Below are 25,789 nucleotides of genomic sequence, written 5' to 3' on the forward strand. Positions count from 1 at the left end.
GTTTGGGGGACAATTTCAGAGTTTTTCAGAGAAAGTTCCTTCTTTTTCTATGTCACTGTTCAGTTCATTGCCGCTGGCTCTTAGCTAAGGCTTTTTCATTCACATCAGAGGTGGGTTCCTACCAGTTCGCACCAGTTCGGTAGAACCGGCTCGTCAAATCTACCGAACCGGTTAGAAGAGGTTCCACCAGAAAGCAGGCCACACCTACAGAAGAGGTTCCAAAAAAATTTGAAACCCACACACAAACACACACACACACAAACACACACACACACAAACACACACACACACAAACACACACACACACACAGAAAGAGAAAGAGAAAGAAAGGAAGAAAGAAATAAAGAAAAACAGAAAGAAAAGTGAGAGAGAGATGAAAGAAATAAAGGAAAAAGGGACAGAGAGACAAAAGGAAGGAGAGAGAGAGAGAGAGAGAGAGAGAGAGAGAGAGAGAGAGAGAACACATGGCCGGCAAGCCACTCCCACAAGGTCACATGGTCGGCAAGCCACTCCCACAAAGGAGGCCACACCCACAGAGTAGGTTCGAAAATTTTTTGAAACCCACCACTGATTCACATGAACGTTAGCCAGAGGAAAGGACGGACAGAGGAATGTTTTCCAAGTTTCTGTAGATTTCTTAAACTTAATTATTAATTTATTTCAAATCAGTGTCCTAATTATCACCCATAGTTATATGTCTAAGGAAAACAACAGAGTTATATTTTCTTTTCTAGTCATGGTGGAACAGAATGTCCAACCGATTTCGCAAATTGAAGATGACCCAAACGTTAAATCATGGATTTTCCATGAATCAATCTATACCTTTTCCAGAAGAATCAAAATCCCCATTTGACTGTACAATGAAGGCTGCGTTACAAAATGATAATACCGTAAATCATGATGCCACTACAGCTTGGGCAACAAAAAGCAAGTCTAATGGTAATAAGTATTAACTATTACAAACGTTTTGTGCATTTGTATATCTGTATGTGCCCACGTGCATAATAAAACAGATTTAAAGTTTAGATTAATGGGAGATTTGGACATTCTTTTTAACAGATTTTGATGTATTTAATCGACAATGCAAAACATTTGAATGGGCACTCCACAAAGCATTTTAGCACATATACCCATTCACAGCAGCTGAAGTTTCTGCAATTTTGCAGTTATTTCAAAGATTGTCCAAACTTTTTGTGTGTACAGATGCAAGGACAGCCACTACTGGTCATGGAAATATTTTCTGCGCACACAGGTACATGTACAAAAAACTAGGAACAATTTTCAGTTGGGCAGTCCTTCCAGAGAACATACTGTTTTAAAGTTTCTACGGTGGGTGGTTCACTAATTACCTTGCCTCTTGAGATTCCCCTTTCAAATGTTTATGAATGTTTACATGAAAACCTGTTAAACAGTTGGGAATTATTAGGTTATTGAATAATAAATATTTTCATAACAATGTGACTAGCTTATAAACAATGGAAACCGGTTGCCAGAAAATTCTAATTATTTGCTGCCATCTAATCATGATTGCTGTCTTTATTCATTTTTGAAACCTAGATATGATAACCTTATAACTTTTCTTGAATTTGGAGTGCAGGTACAAAAATGTAGACATAAAGATTGAAGTCTGTGAGTGGCTTAATAGCACATAATACTACATAAGCATGGGTCCCATTAGTTCCTTGTTTCGAGGATGTTGAAAATCCCATGTAAGATCAGGACACATCTATTAGTAACTGTTCCGACCCCCTCCTCCGTCCAGTAACGAAAGCCGAGACACGCTTAATGAGAATGTCCTTTAATAACAAGACCAGACTCTCGCTGGCTGAAAGCCAAGTAAACAAACAGATAAGGACCTTGGCAGCAAGTCCGACAAACCTTGGCAGCAATTCAGACAAACTCTGGCAGCAATCCAGCCTGCCAAGTTTGTTTCTCTGTAGTCAAAGCGTTGACTTCTGCAAGAAGGGCATGGCACAAGCAGTCTTTTTTATAGTCTGGAGAGGAGCCTAATGACCATCAGCTGAGCGTAATTATTTCCTGTAATTACGTAGTTGTTCTTGACGCCGAGTAGCTCTTTGACGGCGTGCATCCCAGAACAACTCACTGTTGGTTTCTGGATCACTCTCCCTTGTCTCCTCCCCACTGATCCAAGGCTCAGGCTCCACCTGGTGGCCAACCAACCTCTCTGCACCCTGCTCGGAGTCGGAACCCTGTCCAGGGTCCTCCACATCCTGCAGGGCCGACTCATAGGGGCCCTCGCTGTCGGAGTCTGGTGGCAGCTCCAACGGCTCCTGCTGGGCCACAACAAGTAACTATGTACTTTTAAAAGCAATAGAGATGAAAAGAGAACTCCTGCATATTTAGGGCTGTAGAAGATTTCTGTATATATTTTTAAATGATATTTTTAATGCATATATGAGCATAGGAATTCATGGAATACAGTGAATTGCATTCTTAATTGAATTGAGTCATTATATTACTAGGAGAAATTGTGGTGGCATGTAATATATGCTCCTTTTTTTGAACAAGGATTATTTTGTAGGTTTACAATGGCACAATTAACATTGGTGTGGGTATGTTTTCCCTTCAGTTATTCACCCTGGCAAGACCGGAAAAGATGATGATTTTCTGACCACAGTGGTAAGTCAGCTTATGCAGCTACCATAACCTACAGTATCAATTGTTGGCAAATTGACCAGTAACTTTGTACAAAAGGGAACCACTAGCCCTGTTCAAGCATTCCCTTTATGTCTTCAGTTCAACTTATGAGGAACGATGAACATCCCCTCCCCTTAAAGTGTCAGTTCTTTGCCACATGAGGAAACAAGGAAAACCAGGTGATAAAATTGACTATACAATGACACATGGAACTCTATTGATGCAGAGTATGATAATAGAACCTTGAAAGCCCATGGAGTTTCTCTATCCCCATCTTATACCCAAGAGAATCTAGATAGGACAGTTATCAGCTTCCTTCTCGCCCCTTCGTCTCTATCAGATCTAAGCTAGTTTTTAGTAATTGCCCTTGTGTTCCTTCTTAAAGGTTGTCTCCATGCTTTTCTATAGCTAGTTGCGGGTAGTCTTTGTTTAGTGACCTGTTCTGACCCCCTCCTCCGTCCAGTAACGAAAGCCGAGACACACTTAATGAGAATGTCCTTTAATAGCAAGACCAGACTCTCGGTGGCTGAAAGCCAAGTAAACAAACAGATAAGGACCTTGGCAGCAAGTCCGACAAACCTTGGCAGCAATTCAGACAGTGAGATTTGAACAGCCGAACTACAGAACTGCAGTCAGCTGAAGTAGCCTGCAGTGCTGCATTTAACCACTGCGCCACTTCAGCTCTTTTATTTCATCTTCGCTTTGGATTAATTTGTTTTTCCATTTCTGGGCAAAGGCAATCCTTGCCGCCGTAATTATATGTAGTATTAAATACTGGATTTCTTTTTTGTATTTCACAGACATAATTCCTAATAAAAAAATTTCAGGTTTCCATTCTATTTTAACCCCTGTTATTGCCTCCAGCCAATTTTTGATCCTTTTCCCAAAAATTTTTTGCTTCCTCACAGGTCCACCATAAATGGTAATACGTTCCGTGTATTGATTCGCATTTCCAGCATTTTGGGGAGGTGTTTGTTAAAATTTTATTCAGCTTCACTTTTATATGATTAATTTATATTCAACGATGCATGTAAATGCTATTTAGGAACTAACTATATTCTTATTAGTGTTGCAATTAAATATCTTACTTCTTGAAATTTTTATTGCTTTTTTTCACCCCGGTCAGTTAAGAAGCGGGGCTCCATTTACACGGTTGCCCAATGACAAATTGAAAGCTGTTATTCCACCTTTCTTGCCGCCTTCGAGTTTTGAGTTGTGGAATTCTGATAGAACACAGAACAAAGAACAAACAAGACTTGGCTTTCCACACAGATCTACAAGTATTGACAATAGCACTGACAAAGTAAGAGACTTATTTAAAGTTTTATTTAAAGTTTAATGGACAACTTTCTGGGTTCCTTAAATACATTTTTCGTTCATCTATAAATTAAAATTGTCTTTTGAAATTTGACTATAATTTATTTTCACCATTTACTTATTACTGACCGTATTTGGCACCCACCCTGGATACAATTCTGGAGGTTGCACAACAGTGTAAAAAGAAATCAAAGATAATATAACTAATATGCATGTATAAAAGTATTCCCATATGTCATTCTGTGCTATTGTCTTGGATTCTTTTAAAATGGTTATTCTTGTCATTAGTAAAATGGTTCCACCACAAAACCGCGGTAGACTAAAGCGCGCTCGACGAAAGCGCGTACCTGACGTCATCACAGCGCGACGAAAACATCACGCTGTGAGCGGTAAAGTTAAAATTAACGCGAAAACCTTACTCTAACCCCCCCAAACCTAACCCTAAACCTAACCCTAAACCTAACCCTTAACCTAACGCTAAACCTAACCCTTACCTTTACGTGAATCGGCTTGCTTTAAAAGTGCTTTTTAAAGCGCCCTTTTTTCTCCGCAGTCATATTTGTCGCGCTGCTGATGACGTCAGGTATGCGCTTTAATCGGGCGCGCTTTAGTGGACCGCAGTTTTGTCGTGCCACGTAGTAAAATAAGTGCAGAAATTTGGACTGTAAAATTACAAAGACAGTGGCATTTGATGATCCATTTATAGTTAGATGTGAGAAAGATTTCACTATCAATCCCCAAATAACTTTTTAAATGATTTGGCATTTCTCCAAGGTTTAATTCAGAATTCTTAACTATCATGATATTTTGCCTGTCAATGTAACTGCAAAACTAGCTTCGTGAATGCATACGTTATGCAACTTATTTTTATTATTCTACAGTTTACTCGTTTTGTTTTGTTCAATGCTTAAAACTGTGTCAAAATGAATTTATTTTATTAATATTTGTAGAAAAAAAAGTTACTTAAAACTGTATTTTTCCAGACATCCTTAAGCAGAGGTAGTAGACCAATTAAACTATCCACTTTTGCAAGAAGGCCTCCAACTCCCAGCAATTCAAGTAATTTCAACCATTCGCCTCATTCTTCTGGTGGATCCAGCAGCGTAGGAGGAGTTAGCCGGCATGGTGGAGAACTACATAATAAATCAGGTATCTAGACATTTTAAAAGTAAAAATATATAAATTTAAATGTAATAATATAGGAGAGGGCTAGGCAGTACTTTGAAGGCCAAAAGGTGCTTTGAAGTAAGTGTAAATCAGGGGTGGGTTTCAGCCGGTTCTAACCGGTACGCTAGAACCCGTTCGTGAAATTGAGCGTATGTTTTAGAACCCGTTCCTCCGGTGGCGTAGTACCAGAATGCTTGGCTTGCTCCCCCCGCCCGATGCGATCTCCTTTCATTCTCTGTCTGCCTCATTCACTCGTTCGGGCAGCAGAGAACAAAAGAAGATCGTGTAGCCAAGGGCAAAGGAGCCTGCAGCCTCCTTCATTCAAACGTCTGGGTAGTGGGGGGGACGGACTTTCTCGCAAACCTTCTTTCTTTCTCCAAACGCGTGCGAGAAAGTCGTCGTCCCCCCAATTGCCCAAACGTGTCACGGAACTGCGCCGCGAGGTAAAGGAACCAGGTCTTGGGAGAAACCTTCCGTCCCCCTCCAGAGAGCCCATACTGAAAGAGAGGAGGCGGGCTGGTTTGAAGGCGGTCGAGCGGGCAATTTAGTGGCCCGCCTTCTTTGCTAGTTCAGGCAGTGGAGAAAGGAGGCATGCAAGAGTCGAGGGCGAAGGTACTCCTCTTCATCCTTGGTGGCAGGGGTGCTTTATCACAAGCCTCCTTTCTTTCTCTGCCTGCCCGAATGAGCGAAGGAGGTGCTGGCCCCAAACCAGCCTGCCCACTTTTGTCTCCCGGCATGGGCTTTCTGGAGGGCGAGGTTCTTTCCAAAGACTAGCTTCTTTCAGGTGCGGCGGCGACGGCAAGAAGCGGCTGCCAGCGAAGCTCTCAGCAAAGGCAAGAGTCCCACCGCCACACTGGATTCAGCAAACCAGGCGGCTGTCACAGAGAAGAGAGCAGCGCTTGTGCAACAGCCGAATCCTCGCCTCCTGTTCTTCGGCTGTTGCACAAGCCCACGTGGTGTGCTCTGCCCTCTTCTCTTCGACAGCTGCTTCATTTCCAAAGGAGGGGATGGGGAATGCATACAGAGGGAGGAAAATGTATGAAGAAAATGCCGAAGAACAGGAGGCGAGGATTCGGCTGCTGCACAAGCCCAAGGGCACGCGCTGCCTTCTTCTCTCTGACAGCCGCCTGGTTAAAAAGAAGGACAAGGCTCCGCTGGTCCGGAGCCCATCCACGGGGGGAGGGGTCCCCCTCTCGTTCCTCATCTTCCTGGATGGGCTCCGGAGTCATCGCCAGCCACACATAGCCTCGCCGCAGCTCCACACCGTAGAAAACATAGGCGTGTGCGCACACCCCATAAATTACAGCCTTGGAGACTTCGTAACGGCGGGAAACAGTTGGGAGAGGGGCTTTGGTCCTGCTCTGGTCTGTAATTGTGCGGGGCATGCACGCACCTATGTTTTCCATGGCGTGGAGCCGCAGCCGGAAGATAAGAAATGGGAGGGCGACCAGCGGGACCTCGTCCTTCTGAAGAGGACCTGTCCCCGAAGAGAAAAACACCGCTGCCAGGTACTTTTAACCTGTGATTGGAACACAAGTTGACCATAGTATGTGTGTGTGAGTGTGTGTGAGAGAGAGAGAGAGTGAGACAGAGAGAGAGAGAGAGAGAGGCACAGAGAGGGAGGGAATCAGAGAGAGACAGACACACACAGAGAGAGAGAGAGAGACAGAGGGGGAGGGAGGGAGAGACAGACAGACAGAGACAGAGAGACACACACACACACAGAGTGAGTGATTAAGTGAGTGAGTGAGAGACAGACAGAGAGACACCCACAGAGTGACAGATGGGGGAGGGGGAGAGAGAGAGAGAGAGAGAGAGAGAGAGAGAAACAGACAGACAGACACACAGAGAGAATGACAGAGAGAGACAGGGAGGGAGGGAGAGAGAGGCAAAGAGACAGAGAGAGAGACAGACACAGAGAGAGACAGAAAGCGAGAGAAAGAAAGAAAAAGAAAGTGAGAGAGAGAGATGAAAGAGAAGGAAGGAAGGAAGGAAGGAAGGAAGGAAGGAAGGAAGGAAGGAAGGAAGGAAAGAAAGAAAGAAAGAAAAAGAAAGAGAACTTATGGCCACAATTGAGCCCAAAATTTTGGTTGCTAAGCAAGAGCGTCGTAAAGTGAGTTTCACCACATTTTCCAAGTTGGCCATGCCCACCTGGTCACATGACCTCCGAGCCACTCCCACAAAACAGGCCACACCTACAGAATAGGTTCTAAAAAAATTTGAAACACACCACTCGTGTAAATGCGTATATAGCATTTGACTGCAACAGTTTAAATGAAACATGTTTTTCATGGGATCGAGAGATAGCTATGGACTATGGCAATTGCATCGCAGGAAAAGATGCAGCTGCATTAAGGAGTTGTAGACAAAGGCTACACTAGAAGTATTTTCTGAAGTCTCTATTTGTTTCTGAAAAAAAGACTACATGATCCTAATACTTTAACTAGACCAGCCAGATGAAAAAAGATTACATTACTAATACTAATACTGCTTCCTTAGTAAAAGTATTTGCCAGTGACAGTCACCGTTGCCCAGTTGGGACACTTTTCGTGTCCTTGTGAAATTGCCCACCAAAGTGGTACCCATTTATCTACTTGCAGTTGCCTGCTTTCAAACCTCTGGGTCAGCGGGAGCTGGAGAGAGTGATGGGAGCTCACCCCACTCAGTGCCAGCAACGATCTGAAACGCAAGGCTTCCAATCATCAGCCTAGCCTTCTAGGCTCATGAGCTACTGTGCTCCTTTAAATACCACATTAAAATTAGAATTAATAAGTTGATTTAAAACCAAGAGTCAATATTCTGTTTTTACAGGTAAAATATATTGATTTCTTTGTATCGCAGTAGATTTAAGCTTGTCACGTGATTGCACCAATTTATGATTGCAATTTTGACAATTCCAGTTGCCATGGTTAAGCGAATCCTGTATGGCCATTAAGTATGACATTATTTGATCACCATTTGCAACCTCCTTCAGCTTCCCCATGGACTCTGGTTCTCAGAAGATAGCAGGGAAGGGTCACAAGTAGGGATAAGAGCCGAGGTGGCGCAGTGGTTAGGGTGCAGTACTGCAGGCCACTTCAGCTGGCTGTTATCTGCAGTTCAGCGGTTCTAATCTCACCGGCTCAAGGTTGACTCAGCCTTCCATCCTTCCGAGGTGGGTAAAATGAGGACCCGGATTGTTGTTGGGGGCGATATGCTGACTCTGTAAACCGCTTAGAGAGGGCTGAAAGCCCTATGAAGCGGTGTATAAGTCTAACTGCTATTGCTATCATGTGACTGCAAGATACTGTGACTGTCGCAACTGCAGGCCAAGTGCCAAGCATCCACATTGCAATTGTGACCATGGGGATGCTGCAATGGCAGCAGCTACAAGGGCTGGTCAAACGTCTCCTCATTTGGCACCATTGTAGCTTTGAATGGTCATTGAATGGGTGGTCCTTAATTGAATATCTGTATAAAGCTCTTATCTAATTAACTCATGTGGTGGTGAACACTGGCAGAATTATAACCAACACAAATTCTAAAACCCAAGAGAGACACTCTATTAGGGTAGTTGTTTTAAATGTTGTTACAATTTATTTTTGCCCAAAGTTGCTTGTAGCTATATGTCAGGGGAGGGTTCCTGCCAGTTCTAACCTCTTCTATAGAAGAGGTTCCACAAATCTACAGTGCCTTTAGAACCGCCTCCAGCTCCCTCCCCCCACCCCGCCCGTCCGCACATCATCAAGATGAAGAGCGAGAGGAGGAATTCTGGGAGTTGAAGTCCACAAGTCTTAAAGCTGTCAAGTTTGAACACCCCTGGGGTTTTTTTTTCTAAAGGGTTAGGGATGCAAGGGTCTTGTAACTTGACAGCTTTAAGACTTGCGTGCTTCAAATGCCAGAATGTCTGAGCCAACATGACTGGAGGAGGAATTCTGGGAGTTGAAGTCCACAAGTCTTAAAGCTGTCAAGTTTGAACACCCCTGGGGCTTTTTTCTAAAGGGTTAGGGATGCAAGGGTCTTGTAACTCGACAGCTTTAAGACTTGCGTGCTTCAAATGCCAGAGTTTCTGAGCCAACATTTTGGTTGCTAAGCAAGAGCGTTGTTAAGTGAGTTTCACCACATTTTACAAGTTGGTCGCGCTTACCCAGTCACATGGCCATCAAGCCACTCCCACCCGGTCACATGGCTGACAAGCCACTCCCTCAAAGCAGGCCACACCTACAGAAGAGGTTCTAAAAAAATTTGAAACCCACCACTGCTTTATGTGTACACCTTTTTTTCTTATTTTTAAGCAAGCATGCTTTTGAAAGAGACGCAGAATAATCTGTTTTTCCTTTTTTTTTTTAATCTGATGGGCTTCTGTGTTTCTTATGACAGTAAAATGGAAACCAAGTGGACCACAGAAGAAGTTTTTTCTTTCTGCTAGGCTGGCGACCAAATAAATTGATAGACGCAAGTTGACATTGTGTCATTTAATTAATATGGGGAAGAAAAGAGTCTGGCCTTTTTATTTAGAGCAACGTGCACCCATAAATTATACAGTATTTGCCTTTTTAGACCGTTGTTTCTATGCGCCCTGGTAACTGCTGATAACCTTCTCTTCAAGCCTTGCTCATCCTTAATTTTATCCAACTCAATCGTTGTTGGCTTCTTATCTCTCAAACCTGGTGTTTCTGTTCTGGATCTGAATCCACCTTGCACTTGGAGCTGTAAATTCTGCCTTGGGTTATGACACATTGTTAGACAATAGTTAAAATACATCTCCTACATACATACCAGTGGTGGGTTGCTAATCCCGTTCCAACCGGTTCGGTTGGAACGGGGCCGGCGGCATCCTTGTGCACGCGCGCAGTTCACGCATGCGTCTTAGCACCTGCGCGATGCTCCAGCTGCTCGCGGAGACTCGCGCAGGCGCTGTATGTGCCATCCAGCTGCTCGCGGAGAATCGCGCAGGCGCTATATGTGCCATGCGCCTGCGTGGAAGCGCAAAAGCCTTCAAAGACCGGTAAGGAGTGCGGGCGGGCGGGTGGGCCCTTCGCCGTTCCTGGAAATTACTTACTTCCGGGTTCGCCGACCAACCGGTTCGCGGGGACCGCCGCGAACCAGTTGAAACCCACCCCTGATACATATATACAATTGGGCTGCCATTACTATCTCAAATAGTATATTTCAGTTACATCTTTAAAATAATACCTTTTAAATTAAAAAGGACCTTTCTTAAACTGTTTTAATGCTACTTGTTAAAACGTTTTTTTTTAATTAGAAGAATAAAGTGTGGTATGTTACAATTTAAAATATCTTCCTATCTATTTTAAGGTGGGAGCGCGGATAGCGTTTTATCTCAAATTGCAGCTCAAAGGAAAAAAGCTGCTGGCATATCTGAACCAAAACCAAGTCAACAGCCAAATATAGGAGGCTTAATTTCATCTTGTCCACCTGATGTGGAAAATGCACAGACCATTGGAAATGGACATATTCTTAAGGTTACGTTTATTATTCTTATCTCAAAACTATTAAACAAGCATGCATTGTAATTGATTTTTTTTTAGAAAAACAATACATAAAATATATTTCTGAGGTTAAATGTAACTCTGCCGTATGATTATGTGTGTGTTCTGACCCACTCCTCCGTCCAGTAACGAATGCTGAGACAAGCTTAACTGGAATGTACTTTATTAGCAAGACACCAAAACCTCGGTGGCTGAAAGCCAAGCATAAGAACAGATAAGGACCTTGGCAGCAACTCAGACAAGCTTCGGCAGCAATCCAGCCTGCCAAGCTACTTCCAAAAGTTCTCCAACTTTTAGTCAATGCGTTGACTTCTGCAAGAGGGACGTGTGCACAAGCAGCCTTTTTATAGTCTGGAGAGGAGCCTAATGACCACCAGCTGAGTGCAATTACCTCCTGTAACTGCGCAACTGTTCCTGATGCCTAGTAGCTCTTTGATGGCGTGCATTGAGGAACAACTCACTACTGGCCTCCGGCTCACTCTCCCTTGTCTCCTCCCCACTGGTCCAAGGCTCAGGTGCCTCCTGGTGGCCAACCAGCCTCTCTGCCCCCTGCTCAGAGTCGGAACCCTGTCCAGGGTTCTCCACATCCTCCAGAGCCGACTCAGAGGGCCCCACGCTGTCGGAGTCTGGTGGCAGCTCCAACGGCACCTACTGGGCCACAACATATACATACATACATACATACGTGTGTGTGTGTGTTTGTGTGTGTGTGTGTGTACATGTGTATGTGTGTATGTGTGTGTGTGTGTTTTTATTTGTGCTGATAAATAAATAAAGGAAGACTAGTATAGATCTATTTCAAGCTATTCAGCTCTCATCAGCTAGCCATACCCTTACTGGGATTCGAACCTGTTCCAACATAACTCTGGAAAGCCTTGAGCAATTAAAACCAAACTTGATACACAGATGATTTACTCTCTGGAAAAAAACACTGTGGGGGTAAGACACCCCTAACGCCCCCCTCGGGGGGGGGGGTGTTCTGTTAAGATACAGCTGTTGTGCCTTAAAATGGCTTATATTGTACTGCCGTAAAATGGTTTCTACTGTACAGCGCGGTGGGGTTGCCATAGTAATGGCTTCACAGTCCTCCACAAGGGGGCTCCCTCTGGTAAGGGGGAAAATCTAACATTAGAAATTATGTTTGGTTCAGACATTTCCCCCCTATAAATAAATACCTAGGCAACGCCGGGTTATGAGCTAGTGTGAAATATAATTCTATTCTAAGCATAAGGGAATAGTTCTTGCTGTGGAACATAATTTATCATTTTCCATCAATATTATATGTGTAGGAAAAAATCAAAATGTATTTCTTATTCTTTGATGAACAGAGGCATTTCTATAGCTTTTTTTTTTTTTTAATAAATGGCTACCAGAAAGATAGTATTTGAAAAAAGTAAGATCTTTGTTGCTATGTTATATCCAGGCTTCTCACAGCCTCCCCCTCCCAAATGTTACAGAGCTTTTAGAAGCCTCCCCCTCCCTAATGATTGTAAGCCCCCCTGAGTCCCCTCAGGGAAAAGGGCGGCCTATAAATCCTAATAAAAAAAATAAAAATAAAATAAAAATTGAAAAAAATAATGCATATCATTTTTTTGATGCTGTATTTTTTGAGCATACATTAAAAGAGAAAGAAAAGCAGGTATTTGCTGGAATATAAATCAATGTTTAATTACATAAATTACATTGTATAAATTCTGGTATCATACGTTATAGCAATAAATTAAAAATGGGAAGAAGCAGTTCCAGGAAATAGTTTGCACGGTTGCCTCCAGTTACAAATTTTCAGTTAATTATGTATGTTTTACTTCCAATGATAGCTCAGCTGTGAGATAAGCTATATTTTCTGTTTGTGTTCCGTAAATACAAAATATTTAAAATGAGCAGACTTCTTGAGCTCCTAAGAATAAATAATTGATATGGGCTTTTCTGGCACTAATCCATAAAGGAAGCTGAGGATATCGAAGGTTCCAGTTTTTCAGCAAATATTTTTTGTAGTGCTCTCACTACTATCTAAGCAGAAGTCTCTGTTTTCCAGTACTCAGAATAGCTTATTACTAATTGCTACATTTTAATGTTCATTGATATAATTTACATGGTTCCACCACAAAACCGCGGAGGACAAAATCGCGCTCGACGAAAGCGCACATTTGACGTCATCACAGCGCGACGAAAACATCGCGCTGTGATCGAAAAATGTAAAAATAAAGCGAAAACCTTACCCTAACCCCCCCAAACCTAACCCTAAACCTAACCCTTAACCTAACCCTAAATCTAACCCTAAACGTAACCCTTAACCTAACGCTAAACCTAACGCTAACCCTTAACCTAACGCTAAACGTAACCCTAACGCTCTAAACCTAACCCTAACCCTTAACCTAACCCTAACCCTAACCCTTACCTTTATGTGAATCAGCTTGCTTTAATTTTAATTTTATTTCAATTTTTAATTTTTTTCGTCGCGCTGTGATGATGTCAAATGTGCACTTTCGTCGAGCGCGATTTTGTCCTCCGCGGTTTTGACGGGTCACGAATTTACATAGAGAGAAATACCCAATAGATGTGCTTACTTAAACTGTTTTTTTTTTGTAAGTGACATATTTTAGTAACAGGAAAGTTTCTATATTTTTGCTAGGTAAAACAGAAATTGGATGTGAACCAAAAACCTCCTTCTGAGAATTCTTCTACATCTAAAAGCACGTCCCCAACGCTCACGCCATCGCCATCTCCATTACCATCCCCCAAGATACAAAGTGCAGAGTCTTCGCTTTCTTCTTCTCACAGGCAAGGGAAAAGCAGCGGTGGCTCCAGCAGTGGGACTTTAACGGATGAAGGTAAGTATGGGTGGCCTAGTGGTTAGAATGCAGTACTGCAGGATAATTCTGCAGACAGCAGTTCGACCGTTCGATTCTCACCAGCTCAAGGTTGACTCAGCCTTCCATTTTTCAGAGGTTTGTAAAATGAGGACACGGATTGTTGAGGGCAATATGCTTACACTGTAAAATTCTGTGACCCGACAAATGCGCGCCTGACAGCAGCGCGCCGACAAAACCACGGCGATAAAACCGCGACGTCGACAGCGCGCCCACAAAGGCGCGCCGACAAAAGAGCGGCGACAGAAGCACGATTACGGTTAAGGGTTAGGGTTAGGTTCAGGGTTAGGATTAGGGTTAGGTTTAGGGTTACCTTTAGGGTTACCTTTAGGGTTAGGTTTAGAGCGCACTTCTGTCGGCGCGCTGTTGTCGTCATGCTTCTGCGCTCATTCGTTGGCGTGATTTAGAACTTGCGGTTTTTTCCCGCCGTTTCGTCGGCGCGCTTTTGTCCAGCGTGCATTTGACAGTGAACCATAAAATTCTTAGAGAGGGCTGTAAAGCACTGTGAAGTGGTATATAAGTCTAAGTGCTATTGCTATTGCTATACATAATTGGCAATACCAAAGAGTTTTGTTGGATGACACCATTTCAGAATGTATTTTAGTCTCTTGGGCACAAACACTGGATGTTTATTCTGAGTAGGGTAGGCCATCACTGTGACTTATTTTTATTCTTGGGACAGAAGGTACACATCTGAACGCATGCTCCGGATGCTATGTTTAATTAGTAATATATTTTCTCTCATCACTTTTGAGCAATACCTTCTAGGCAACTTACATAGGGAAGGTAAGAGATGTAATTGTGGTCTGCTCAAAACTGTTCAAGAGAAGAAGGAAATTGTGGCAATTGGGGAAGGAAGGCATGTGAAGAAGAAATTGGGCAAGGCTGAAAATCAACATTGCTTGTGGATGATAAGGCACAAACCATTCAAAACCACCAATGTTTCTTGCACTTGACCTAGGCAAAATTTGGGTGGGCAGTTTAACTCTCATTTGGCAGTATACAATGAAAACCTATTTTATCTACCAGAGAGGAGAATGCTTGTGTTCTTCTGTTCATATGTGGAAATCTGCTGTATATTTAGATAGCAAAATGGGGGGAAATGAAATGGTAACAACATCCAGAATGGAGGTGGTAAAATGCACAAGATACATTTCTTTTAAATCACCTTATGTTCCTACCCTATTTTCACATTGTGAATGTGATATATACTCTGTTATAATGATTGTTTATTTAAAAGACATGTCTGGCTGCTCATCTTAAGAAACACAACTCTGGGTGGCTCACAACAACAGTTGAAAACCAGAAACTAGAAAAAGATGGGTTCATTGACTTGTTATATCTGGAATAAGCAAACCATCTTGATTTTGTTCTGGGTCTGTTACAGTAGTATATCATACAGATTACAGGAATTATCTTGTCCAGAATGTTAGACAGCAGGCTTCTTTTCACTTCCATCTTGATTTTCATACTGGGTCAAGCATAACTACGCAACATTATTTTACAATTCTTATAATACAATTAACATAAATTAAAACATTTATTTTTTCCCCCTTAATTTAAAGATGAACTTACAGGCATCCTGAAAAAACTCTCCCTTGAAAAGTACCAGCCTATCTTTGAAGAGCAGGAGGTAAATCTTTTTTTTTTCTCTCCAAACTTTACTGCTGGAAACTTGGGAAAACTTGTGTTGTATATAATAGCACTGCAAGAATTACTTTTTAAAAAAAATATTGATTTGTTTCATCAAAACGTAATTTCAAAATTTATCATCTGTTTTCTTCAGAAACTGCAGAACACAATAATCCCATCTACAAAGATGGTGATGTTGTATCTGTGGTCCGTCTTAATCCTAGTCAAATCTGTTAAGCTTTTAATTCTGCAAATAACATTTGGTTTCTGTTTAATCCTATGCAGAAAATGTGGGACTAGTTTGGAACGGCCTTTACTTTTTAAAATGTATTCATAGGCAGTCCTATCAATCATATCTATAGATATTTTTTTTGTTTTTTTTTTTTTAAATTTTTTTAGTATATTTTATTTTCATTTTCATACGCTCACATGTATACGCCATACAGTATTAAACAATAATTGCATCTTGTCGACAATGCCCCAGAAAATAAAAGCCCAATATACCTCTTCCATTCTCCATACACCTCTTTCTTCCACCACCCTCCAACTTTCTATCTTCCCTCCATCATCCCCCTCTACCCTACTTCCCCTCGCCCTCTACCACTCCTTTCTCCAGATCCACTCCCCCCCTTCCTTTTCGCCTCCCCCCCACCCTCTCTCCCATCCCTCTCTACCCATCTTTCCTACTCCAAAGTGACTAAATTAGCAGACTAGCAAAATGATGTGGACATAGTGTACTTCAATTTCAGTAAGGCATTTGACAGCCTATTGATAATTTAGAAAAATGTGGGATAGACAACATCGCCACCAGATAGATTCCTAACAAAAATGCAGTCCACGTATAGTCGTTAATAGAACTACATCTACATGGAGGGAATAGCAATAGCAGTTAGACTTATATACCGCTTCATAGGGCTTTCAGCCCTCTCTAAGCGGTTTACAGAGTCAGCATATCGTCCCCACAGTCCGGGTCCTCATTTCACCCACCTCGGAAGGATGGAAGGCCGAGTCAACCTTGAGCCGGTGAGATTAGAACCGCTGAACTGCAGATAACAGTCAGCTGTAGTGGCCTTCAGTACTGCACCCAAGCTTGGGGTACCCCAAGCTTTGGGTACCCCAAGCTTTGTTTTAGGCCCAGTACTCTTCAATATCTTCATAAACAATTTAGATGAGGGAATAGAAAGAGAACTTCATCAAATTTGCAGATAACACCAAGACAGCACTCAAGATCCTGAAGGATCTCGACCAGGGCTGGGTTTCTCGCCCCGTTCCAACCGGATCGGTTGGAACGAGGCCGGCGGCGTCCTCACGCACGCACGCGGTGCGCGCGCGCGGTGCGTGCATGCGTACTAGCATCTGCGCGATGCTCCAGCTGCTCCTGGAGGATCGCGCAGGCGTTCTGCGCATGCGTGGAAGCGCGAAATTTGAAAAAAACGGGTAAGGAGCGGGCGCGGGTGTGCGGGCGCGCGCGGGCGCGGGGGGGGGGCTTCGCCGTTCCCGGAAGTTACTTACTTCCGGGTTCGGCGACCAACTGGATCGCAGGGACCGGTGCGAACCGGTCGAAACCCAGCCCTGATCTCGACAGACTTGAACACTGGACGCTAACCTAGAGAAATGAAATTCAACAGTGGCAAAAGTAAGGTTTTACATTTAGGCAAGGAAAACTAAATGTACAGGTATAGAATCGATGGAGCCTGGGTGAATAGCAGAAACTGCAAGAGGGCTGTGGGAGTCCTAATACATAACCACTTAAATATGAGCCAGCAATGTGCTGCAGCCACCAAAAATGCCAATACAATCCTTGGCTGCATAACAAGAGATAAAATCAAAAATCGTGTGAGGTGTTACAACTTGCTTTATAATGTCTTGACAAGACCACACTTGAAATATTGCATCCAATTTTTGTCGCCACAATATAAAAAAGATGTTGAGACTCTGGAAAGAGTGCAGAGAAGAGCAACAAAGTTGATTAGGGAGGTGGAGGCTAAAACATATGAAGAACGGTTGCAGGAATTGGGTATGTTTAGTCTAGTGAAAAGAAGGACTGGGGTGACATGATATCAGTGTTCCAATATTTGAGGGGCTGCCATAAAGAAGAAGGGGGTCAACCTATTTTTTAAAGCACCAGAAGGTGGGATAAGCAGCAATGGATGGAAACTAATCAAGGAGAGAACCAACCTAGAACTAAGGAGGAATTTCCTAACAAAACAGTTTACCAGTGGAGCAGCTTGCCTTCAGAAGCCTCCAGGGCACTTCATCACTAGGTTTTGGACAACGATTTGGCCAGAATGGTATAAGGTCTCCTGCTTGAGCAGAGTGTTGGACTAGAAAACCTCCAAGGTCCCTTTGTGTTATGTCATACACCAACAGGCAAATAAGATTCCAAGTATGTTACATATATTATTATTGATGGTTCACCCACAAAAGGGCGAACGACAAAACCACGCCCGACTAAACCGCGTCGCTGACGTCATCAACAGGGCGACAACAGCGCGGAGACAGAAGCACGCTATAAACCCTAACCTAAACTTAACCCCTAAACCTAACCCCCTAAATCTAATCCTAAACCTAACCCTAAACCTAACCCTTAACCTAACCCTAAACTAACCCTAAACCTAACCCTTAACCTAATCCTAACCCTTAATCTAACCCTAACCCTAACCCTTAACCTAACCCTAAACCTAACCCTAACCCTAAACTAACCCTAAACCTAACCCTTAACCTAATCCTAACCCTTAATCTAACCCTAACCCTAACCCTAACCCTTAACCTAACCCTAACCCTTAACCTAACCCTAACCCTTAACCTAACCCTAACCCTTAACCTAACCCTAAAGCTAACCCTAAAGCTAACCCTAAAGCTAACCCTTACCTTAAGTTGAATCGGCTTTCTTTCAAAGCGCTATTTAAAGCGCCCTTCTTTCTCTGCGTTGGCTGTTGTCGCCGCGTTGATGACGACAGCGACGCGATTTAGTCGGGCGCGGTTTTGTCGTTCGCCCTTTTGACAGGTCACGATTATTGACCATATTTCTAAAGTAGGACAGTTATTATCAAGAAGGTGGGCACTTAGGCTGAAAGTTGCTTGCATAAAGCCAGCTATTGAATTTGTATTAACTTTAAAATTGGGATTTTTCTAAAATATGTTACATTTAAGACATACAAAATTGTTTGGGACTTAAATTTCTTGGACTCAAAATAGTGGAGAAGAGTGCAGTGCCTTTTTCATTTAATCCACAGGCTGCTTTATAATTTAAATGAGAGGTATGTATTCATGATTCATGTTTCAACAGGTTGATATGGAAGCTTTCCTCACTCTTACAGATGGGGATTTGAAGGAGCTGGGAATTAAGACGGATGGTTCTAGACAGCAAATCCTAACAGTTATTTCAGAGTTAAATGCAGGAAAGGTAATTTCGACTATTTAAAAGAAGTACTTTACGGTTATTTTACCTTTACGCATTGTTTTCCAATGAGGTTCAATCTGTTTGTAATTATTTACAACACAGTAATCATTATTATATTGAACAACTTTAACCTGTTAGAATCATTGCAGGATATAATCATTATAGAACCAGTACGTTAGTCTCTTGGACTGAAATTCTCGAACTGATGCCTATATTAGATATTTACAGGTGATTCTGGTTTGGCTTGGAATTTCAGAATTCATGGAACCTCGTTTTATCCTGTATGTCTATTGCATGGCATTGCTGAAATATTTTAGATTTCACATCAAATGATTCCACCTTGTGTACCTGGTCATTATTCTGATCTAACAATACAATTTTGAACAGCCTCTTCAGGTCAAACACTTATTATTCCACTCTGCAAACACGGTTTATTTTGGTACTTCAAACAAAGTTTGTTAAGCATGTATCAGACCAAAATATGTAGTTGGTAGGATAGATGATGTTTAGTTTGATGTAATTCAAACCGAGCAGTCTTGGCAATGTATAAAGGCTAGAAGCACTGACATTCCTTTTCTTGCTATTCTGGAATAAAGTGTGTCTTAAAGGTAGATCTGTAGGGGATTTTTCACTAATTATTGTAATAATATATTTAAGTATACCAACTGAGCTTTTGTTCCTTTTTTAAATTATGAATTTCAACAGGGACGAGAGAGAAAAATTTTACAGGAGACAATACACAACTTCCATTCATCTTTTGAAAGCAGTGTTAGCAACACAAGCCCGGGGAAACCACAGAGTATGTAGAAAACATTGAATATTGCTAATATGCTAATATGTGTTGCATATTCATATCCTTTTGTATTTATTAAATTCACAGAACAAATAAAGGAGAAAACAATACCTAAATAACTTTCAAAGCAAGGAGGGAAGGAAGGAGGGAAGGAAGGAGAGAAGGAGAGAAGAAAGGAAGGAAGGAAGGAGGGAAGGAAGGAGAGAAGGAGAGAAGAAAGGAGGGAAGGAAGGATGGAATGTAAGAGAGAAGGAAGGGGGGAAGGAAGGAGGAAAGGAAGGGGGAAAGGAAGGAGAGAAGGAGAAAAGAAAGGAGGGAAGGAAGGAAGGAGGGAAGGAAGGAGAGAAGGAGGGAAGGGGAAGGAGGGAGGGAAGGAAGGAGGGAAGGAAGGGGAGTAGGAGAGAAGAAACAAGGGAAGGAAAGAGGGAGGGAAGAAGAAGTAGGACCGTTGTAAGATAAAATGGATCTATGGGATGTTAAAAAAGCAACCTTCAAGTATATTGTCAACTGTAGGGAAAAATTGTTATAAATACATATTATTAATAACAGTTATGAGATCATATAATTGTGAATGTATATATGAAATTGATAAAATAAAATTAAATATAAGAAAAAAATAAAAAATAAATAAATAACTTTCAATCATTTGAGATGCTTCCAAACTATCTCATACATTTAATTCAGTGGTGGGTTCTGGATCCCGTTGCAACTGGTACGGTGCAACGGTGCCCGGTACCCACCACATGAACATGCGCAGCGCACAGTAGCATGCGCATGCATCCTTACCTCCTGCAACGCCTCCATGATGCTCCAGCTGCTCGGCGGAGCATCGCACAGGCACCGTACGCTCCATGCGCGGAGGTGCTGAAGAGTTCAAATACAGGTAAGGACAGCAGGGTGGGCCCTCCGGATCACCATACCAGAACGGTACCCGGTGCTCCTGGCAGGCACCAATACGCCCATACCACCTGCAACCCACCACCAGGGGTGGGTTTCTCGCCCTGTTCCAACCGGTTTGCTTGGAACAGGGCCGGCGGCGTCCTCGTGCATGCGCGCGATGTACGCATGCGTACTAGCGTCTGTGCGATGCTCCAGCTGCTCCTGGAGGATCGCGCAGGCGCTGTATGCATCCTGCGCATGCGTGGAAGCGCAGAACTCGTCAAAACCGGGTAAGGAGCGCGGGCGGGCGGGCGGGCGGACCAGTCGCCGTTCCCAGAAGTTACTTACTTTTAATTCGAATTTTTTTTTAAAAAAAATGTCATTGTCAATTTTAATTGGGTTTGGGATAATCTATTTAATTTTTTAAAAACTTTTGTATTATGTGTTTCTTTTAATGTTGTGCGCCACCCTGAGTCCTTGGGAGAAGGGCGGCATATAAATCTAATAAACCTAACCCTAAACCTTGTGCTAAAATACCTATTTGATTCTTAGCAAGTCTCTTTAAACTAGTTTAGAATTGGAGCCAGACTGAATATATTTGAAATTCATTTTAGGTGGTTTGGGTTACTAAATAATGACATCTAATACTGTCCAATAGATGCTGGCCATAAAACTCCACAGAAATTTATAAATCTATATTTGTTTGATAGGACTGTGAAGTAGGTTTACATACACACACAGTCTATATATGATGACAGACATCCTTAAAATTAACTTCTGTCAGTCCTCCCAGAGGACCAGTTAAACAGGCAAGAAACATGACAAGATGAATTAATTCCACTTTATTTCAAGGTTAGTACTTCCAATGTTAAAAGTATTTTGCTCCAGTCTGTGTTATCGAGTTGAATAGGTGTTCATAACACAGGGGTTCAACTGGTGCGTAAGCCTAATGTCCCTGTTCTACTATCCTCATTTACTTGTACCCATTTCCTGTGTTCTTATTCATATTTATTCTTATTCCTGTTACCTTGTACACAAGTGACTAAACAAATAAACAAACAAACAAATTAATAATGTTCCTTCTGGCTACCTCTAATGTCTAATTTTCAAAACCCATTCTATCATATTTTCTGGAATTCAAAATATCAGTCATTTCCCATGTGAAGGTGTCTTTCGATTAATTTCAAAATATATTTTCAAAGTCCATCCCAGACTCTTAATTTATTTATAACTTTCTCAAAACACCTCTCCAACCAAATTGAATTGATTCAAATCAGTCTGTATGTAACTGCTGAATTAGTATCTGAAGCCATTCTTCTAATATCCCTCTTGTAAGTTTATTTTTAAAACATTAGATTCATTTGGGAAAAAAAAACACAAGAGTTCGTGGAAAGCTATTCCTGTCTTTTCCATATTTTTCTGAGGTTTGTTACCTATTCCCATGAGGTTTTTTTTTTTAAACATAAAGACAGCTTCATCTGAGAAAGGCTTTTTGGAGGGTGATTTCAAGACCAGTGTCAGATCTCAGATGATTGAATAAGAAGAGGCTGTAATTCCAAGCAGTCCTATCAACTCATGCTTTCTATAGGATTGGTTTTTTTAATTCACTTTAAACCTACCCAGGACATTGGAAAAAGGACATTGGAAAAAGGCTTCGGTTAACTTAGTTTCTATTTAATAATATCAGTTTTCAACTTTCTATCTCTTTATATTGAATGGGGGAAAGGCCCAATAATTATTTCCTTTGTCCTCTTTCTGTGCAGATGAGAAGCAAATAATGCATATGAGTTACTTTACTCTGCATTTGGGGGAGAGGGGTACAATGTTCAAAGATAGGTCTCTTATAGTTTCATTCATGTGAAATAAAGTTTAGCTCCTTAATTAATCTTCAGGGTTCACTGACAAAAGGGCGAATGACAAACCCGCGCCTGACTAAACCGCGGTGACAAAACCACGAGTTCTAAAGCACTCCGACGAATGAGCGCTGAATCACGCCGACAACAGTGCAGCGACAGAAGCGCGCTATAAAACTAACCCTAAACCTAACCTTAACCCTAAACCTAACCCTAACCCTAAACGTAACGCTAACCCTAAACCTAATCCTAAACCTAACTCTAAACCTAACCCTAATCCTAAACCTAACCCTAACCCTAACCCTAATCCTAATCCTAACCCTAACCCTAAACCTAAACCTAACCCTTACCTTAACTTAAATCGGCTTTCTGTCGCCGCGCTGTTGTAAAGCGCCCTTCTGTCACCACGCTGTTGTCGGTGCATTGATGACGTCGCGGTTTTAGCGATGCGGTTTTGTCGGCGCGCTTTTGTCGTGCGCGCTTTTGTCAGGTCACGAATGTTCAGTCCAACAAATACTATATGTTTGTGTTTATAGCACCTGGATGCTGGGTAAGACCACAGGAACCATCTCCTACCAAGAGATAAACTTCGAACCAGAAACGTGAACTACAGATCAAGTATACCTTTGCAACATTTCATTGTGGAAATGTATTTGCTGGAAATATATTTTATTAATAGCAGATACTGTACCTCATATAAAAAAAATGTAGCTTTAATAAAGCTGGTCATATTTGAATGGTGTGGTCCTTATTTTATTGAAATGAGGAAAGAAAACATCATAGAAGCTGCATAGGCAATGTAGTAGCTGAATAACAGGAAATGGTATTGGACCTGGGTACTTGAGAGCCCGCCTGCTGCCAATTACCTCCCAAAGACCCATTAGATCGCACAGGGCCGGCTTCCTCCGGGTTCCGTCTACCAGCCAATGCCATCTGGCTACAACCCGGGGGAGGGCCTTCTCTGTTGCAGCTCCGGCCCTTTGGAACGAACTCCCCGCGGAGATTCAGACCCTCACCTCTCTCCCTGCTTTCCGAAAAGCCGTTAAAACCTGGCTGTGTCGGCAGGCCTGGGGTTGATGAGCTCCCTTCCCCTCTCGACAGGTGCGGTTGTTGGTCATTTTAAATGTCTACTTTGTACTTGTATGTTTCCCCTTCCCGTTTAAGTTGTTTGCCGCCCTGAGTCCCTTTTAGGGAATAGGGCGGCATATAAATAAAATAAAATAAAACTTAAACTTAAACTTAAATAGCTACTTGCCAATCTGGAAGACAGGAGTTTTTCAAAGACCGTGTTTCCCTGAAAATAAGCGCTTCTTTTGACCCCCGAAATAAGTGTGTGGCCTTATTTTCGCGGAGGTCTTATTATTTTTGAGGTGGCAGGAGGTGGCACCTCATGGCTGCTGCTGTGTTGCAATATTTTCAGGGTGGGCTTATTTTCAGGGGAGGGCTTATTTTAGCACATGCCCTCAAAAGCCCGATTGGGCTTATAATCCGTGGAGGTCTTATTTTCAAGGAAACAGGGTAGATATCAGGGTTCCAAATAACATCCAAAAGTAAATCAGAGTCCAAAGCAAAATATTGCTCAAAGTTCTAATTTATTAAGAGAGCCGTGTTGGTACATCTGAAAAAAACTGAATCTGAAAGCTTCCCAATTTTCCCCATTTTGCCCCCACACCCACAAGTCACATGGTCCAATCTCCTATTGCCATGCTGGCACTTCCATCCATCCAGGGCCTGTCAGGCGAAGAGGTACAGAGGCAAAGGATGAGCCAAGGTGGCGCAGTGGTTAAATGCAGCACTGCAGGCTACTGCTAGATCAGCAGGTCAGCGGTTCAAATCTCACCGGCTCAGGGTTGACTCAGCCTTCCATCCTTCCGAGGTGGGTAAAATGAGGACCCAGATTGTTGGGGGCAATATGCTGACTCTCTGTAAACCGCTTAGAGAGGCCTGAAAGGCCTATGAAGCGGTATATAAGTCTACTGCTATTGGCTTTCTGAGAAGAATGTTGTTATGGCTACATAGCATCTAACTCCGTACAATCCCCCCCTCCCATTTTCCCACAATAGAAAATGCATAGCAGAATAATAGAAAGTAATGGCAGGCCAAAGACCCAAAAGAAAAGATGGCTGCAGGCCTGACAGTAGGGATAAAAAAAAATTAACTTCATTGGGAACCAATGAAGTTCATAAAGAAGTGATGTGACCTGTTTATATGCTTTAATTCCAGCCAGTACTCTGGCTGTAGAGTTTTGTATTATATAAAGTTTCTGAATTCTTCAGGATCCTTCAAAAGCAGTCTTGTGTGTAATGCATTGCATTAATCTAATTTATCTAGTAAGGTATCCTGCTTCAGCTGGTGAAAGGTGCTTCACACCAGAGGTGGGTTCCTACCAGTTCGCACCTATTCGGTAGAACCGGTTCGTCAAATCTACCGAACCGGTTAGAAGAGGTTCCACCAGTGGACCCGGAAAGCAGGCCACACCTACAGAAGAGGTTCCAAATTTTTTTGAAACCCACCACTGGCAAGGATCTTGTAACTTGACAGCTTTAAGACTTGCATGCTTCAATGCCAGAGTTTCTGAATAGTTACTTGGACCGACCTAAGTACTCATTCATAATTTCTAGTCCACACTGAGATTTAAAATATGCTTGTTGATTCATGTGTTGTGAATTATGGAGACAAAATTCTGCTTGAAGTCTAGAAAAATCCTTAAAATATTTGTTACAAAGCATTTGGTTTTAAATATTTATCAGGTTGTACCTGCAATTTCCAATACAACTTTTTGCCCCTTCTACAGTACTTTTTCCATAAAATTAAATATTCATGAGTCTCAACATCAAAAGCCAATCTATGACCCACAAACATTTCTGGCTGCTCTTAATCTGAGAAAGAAATTCCTCATCTATTATGTTATTGATCCCAGCAATCACCAGCCCCTTAATGAAAATACATAATAAGCTTTCCAACAGAGTCCACAAACATTAATTCAGTGCACATGTAGTTGCATGAAATATAAGCCTAATGATATTTTTGGAACTCTGGTAAATTAAAACCACCATCCTTAATAGATTATCTTTGTTTAGCTACTGAAATCCTAGATGATCTTCTTTTCCATATAAATTCATTTTTTTGCTCAATATATCTCAAATAAATATGTATGTGACACAAACACTAGAATAACATCTTAATACATACAGTAGATTAATCTTGAAGCAACATTCATTTTAATATCATAAATTTTAGCCCATTTAGCAGAATTTTAATCCATTCATTAATATCTAAGGAATTAAGCATCTAAGGCTTGTAACATACTTAATTGTAACATACTTGTAACATATTTAATTCTTTAGGAATATAAAGTCCTAGACGCATAATATGGATTTTGCTGGTGGTTTTTTTTTTTCTCATTTGGAAATATTGCTGATTTGTGTTAGTTGAAAGAATGTATAAGGTGGGGGTGGGGTGGCTTTACTGACACTGAGCCGAGGTGGCGCAGTGGTTAAATGCAGCACTGCAGGCTACTTCAGCTGACTGCAGTTCTGCAGTTCAGTTGTTCAAATCTCACCGGCTCAAGGTTGACTCAGCCTTCCATCCTTCCGAGGTGGGTGAAATGAGGACCCGGATTGTTGTTGGGGGCAATATGCTGACTCTGTAAACTGCTTAGAGAGGGCTGAAAGCCCTATGAAGCGGTATATAAGTCTAACTGCTATTGCTATTGCTATTTTTG

The 25,789-nt window shown here is 42.1% G+C and overlaps 1 protein-coding gene across 2 annotated transcripts in view; it reads left to right on the forward strand.

Moving 5' to 3' along the window:
• Positions 1-22,802, forward strand: part of ANKS6 (ankyrin repeat and sterile alpha motif domain containing 6) — a 35,296-nt gene extending 12,494 nt beyond the window's left edge. Inside the window, exons 7-16 of one of the 2 annotated variants that reach the window (XM_032219978.1) lie at positions 736-940; positions 2,592-2,641; positions 3,786-3,962; positions 4,960-5,125; positions 10,442-10,608; positions 13,268-13,466; positions 15,071-15,138; positions 18,427-18,543; positions 19,246-19,339; positions 22,602-22,802. In XM_032219978.1, coding sequence (XP_032075869.1) covers positions 736-940; positions 2,592-2,641; positions 3,786-3,962; positions 4,960-5,125; positions 10,442-10,608; positions 13,268-13,466; positions 15,071-15,138; positions 18,427-18,543; positions 19,246-19,339; positions 22,602-22,651 — 1,293 coding nt within the window. In that variant the 3' untranslated portion in view covers positions 22,652-22,802. The remainder of the gene's footprint in view (positions 1-735; positions 941-2,591; positions 2,642-3,785; positions 3,963-4,959; positions 5,126-10,441; positions 10,609-13,267; positions 13,467-15,070; positions 15,139-18,426; positions 18,544-19,245; positions 19,340-22,601) is intronic. The other variant, XM_032219979.1, reaches the window with a different exon arrangement.
• Positions 22,803-25,789: the final 2,987 nt, after the last annotated feature.

Source organism: Thamnophis elegans, chromosome 6 (genome assembly GCF_009769535.1).
Source record: "Thamnophis elegans isolate rThaEle1 chromosome 6, rThaEle1.pri, whole genome shotgun sequence".
In the NCBI taxonomy this organism is placed as follows: domain Eukaryota; kingdom Metazoa; phylum Chordata; class Lepidosauria; order Squamata; family Colubridae; genus Thamnophis; species Thamnophis elegans.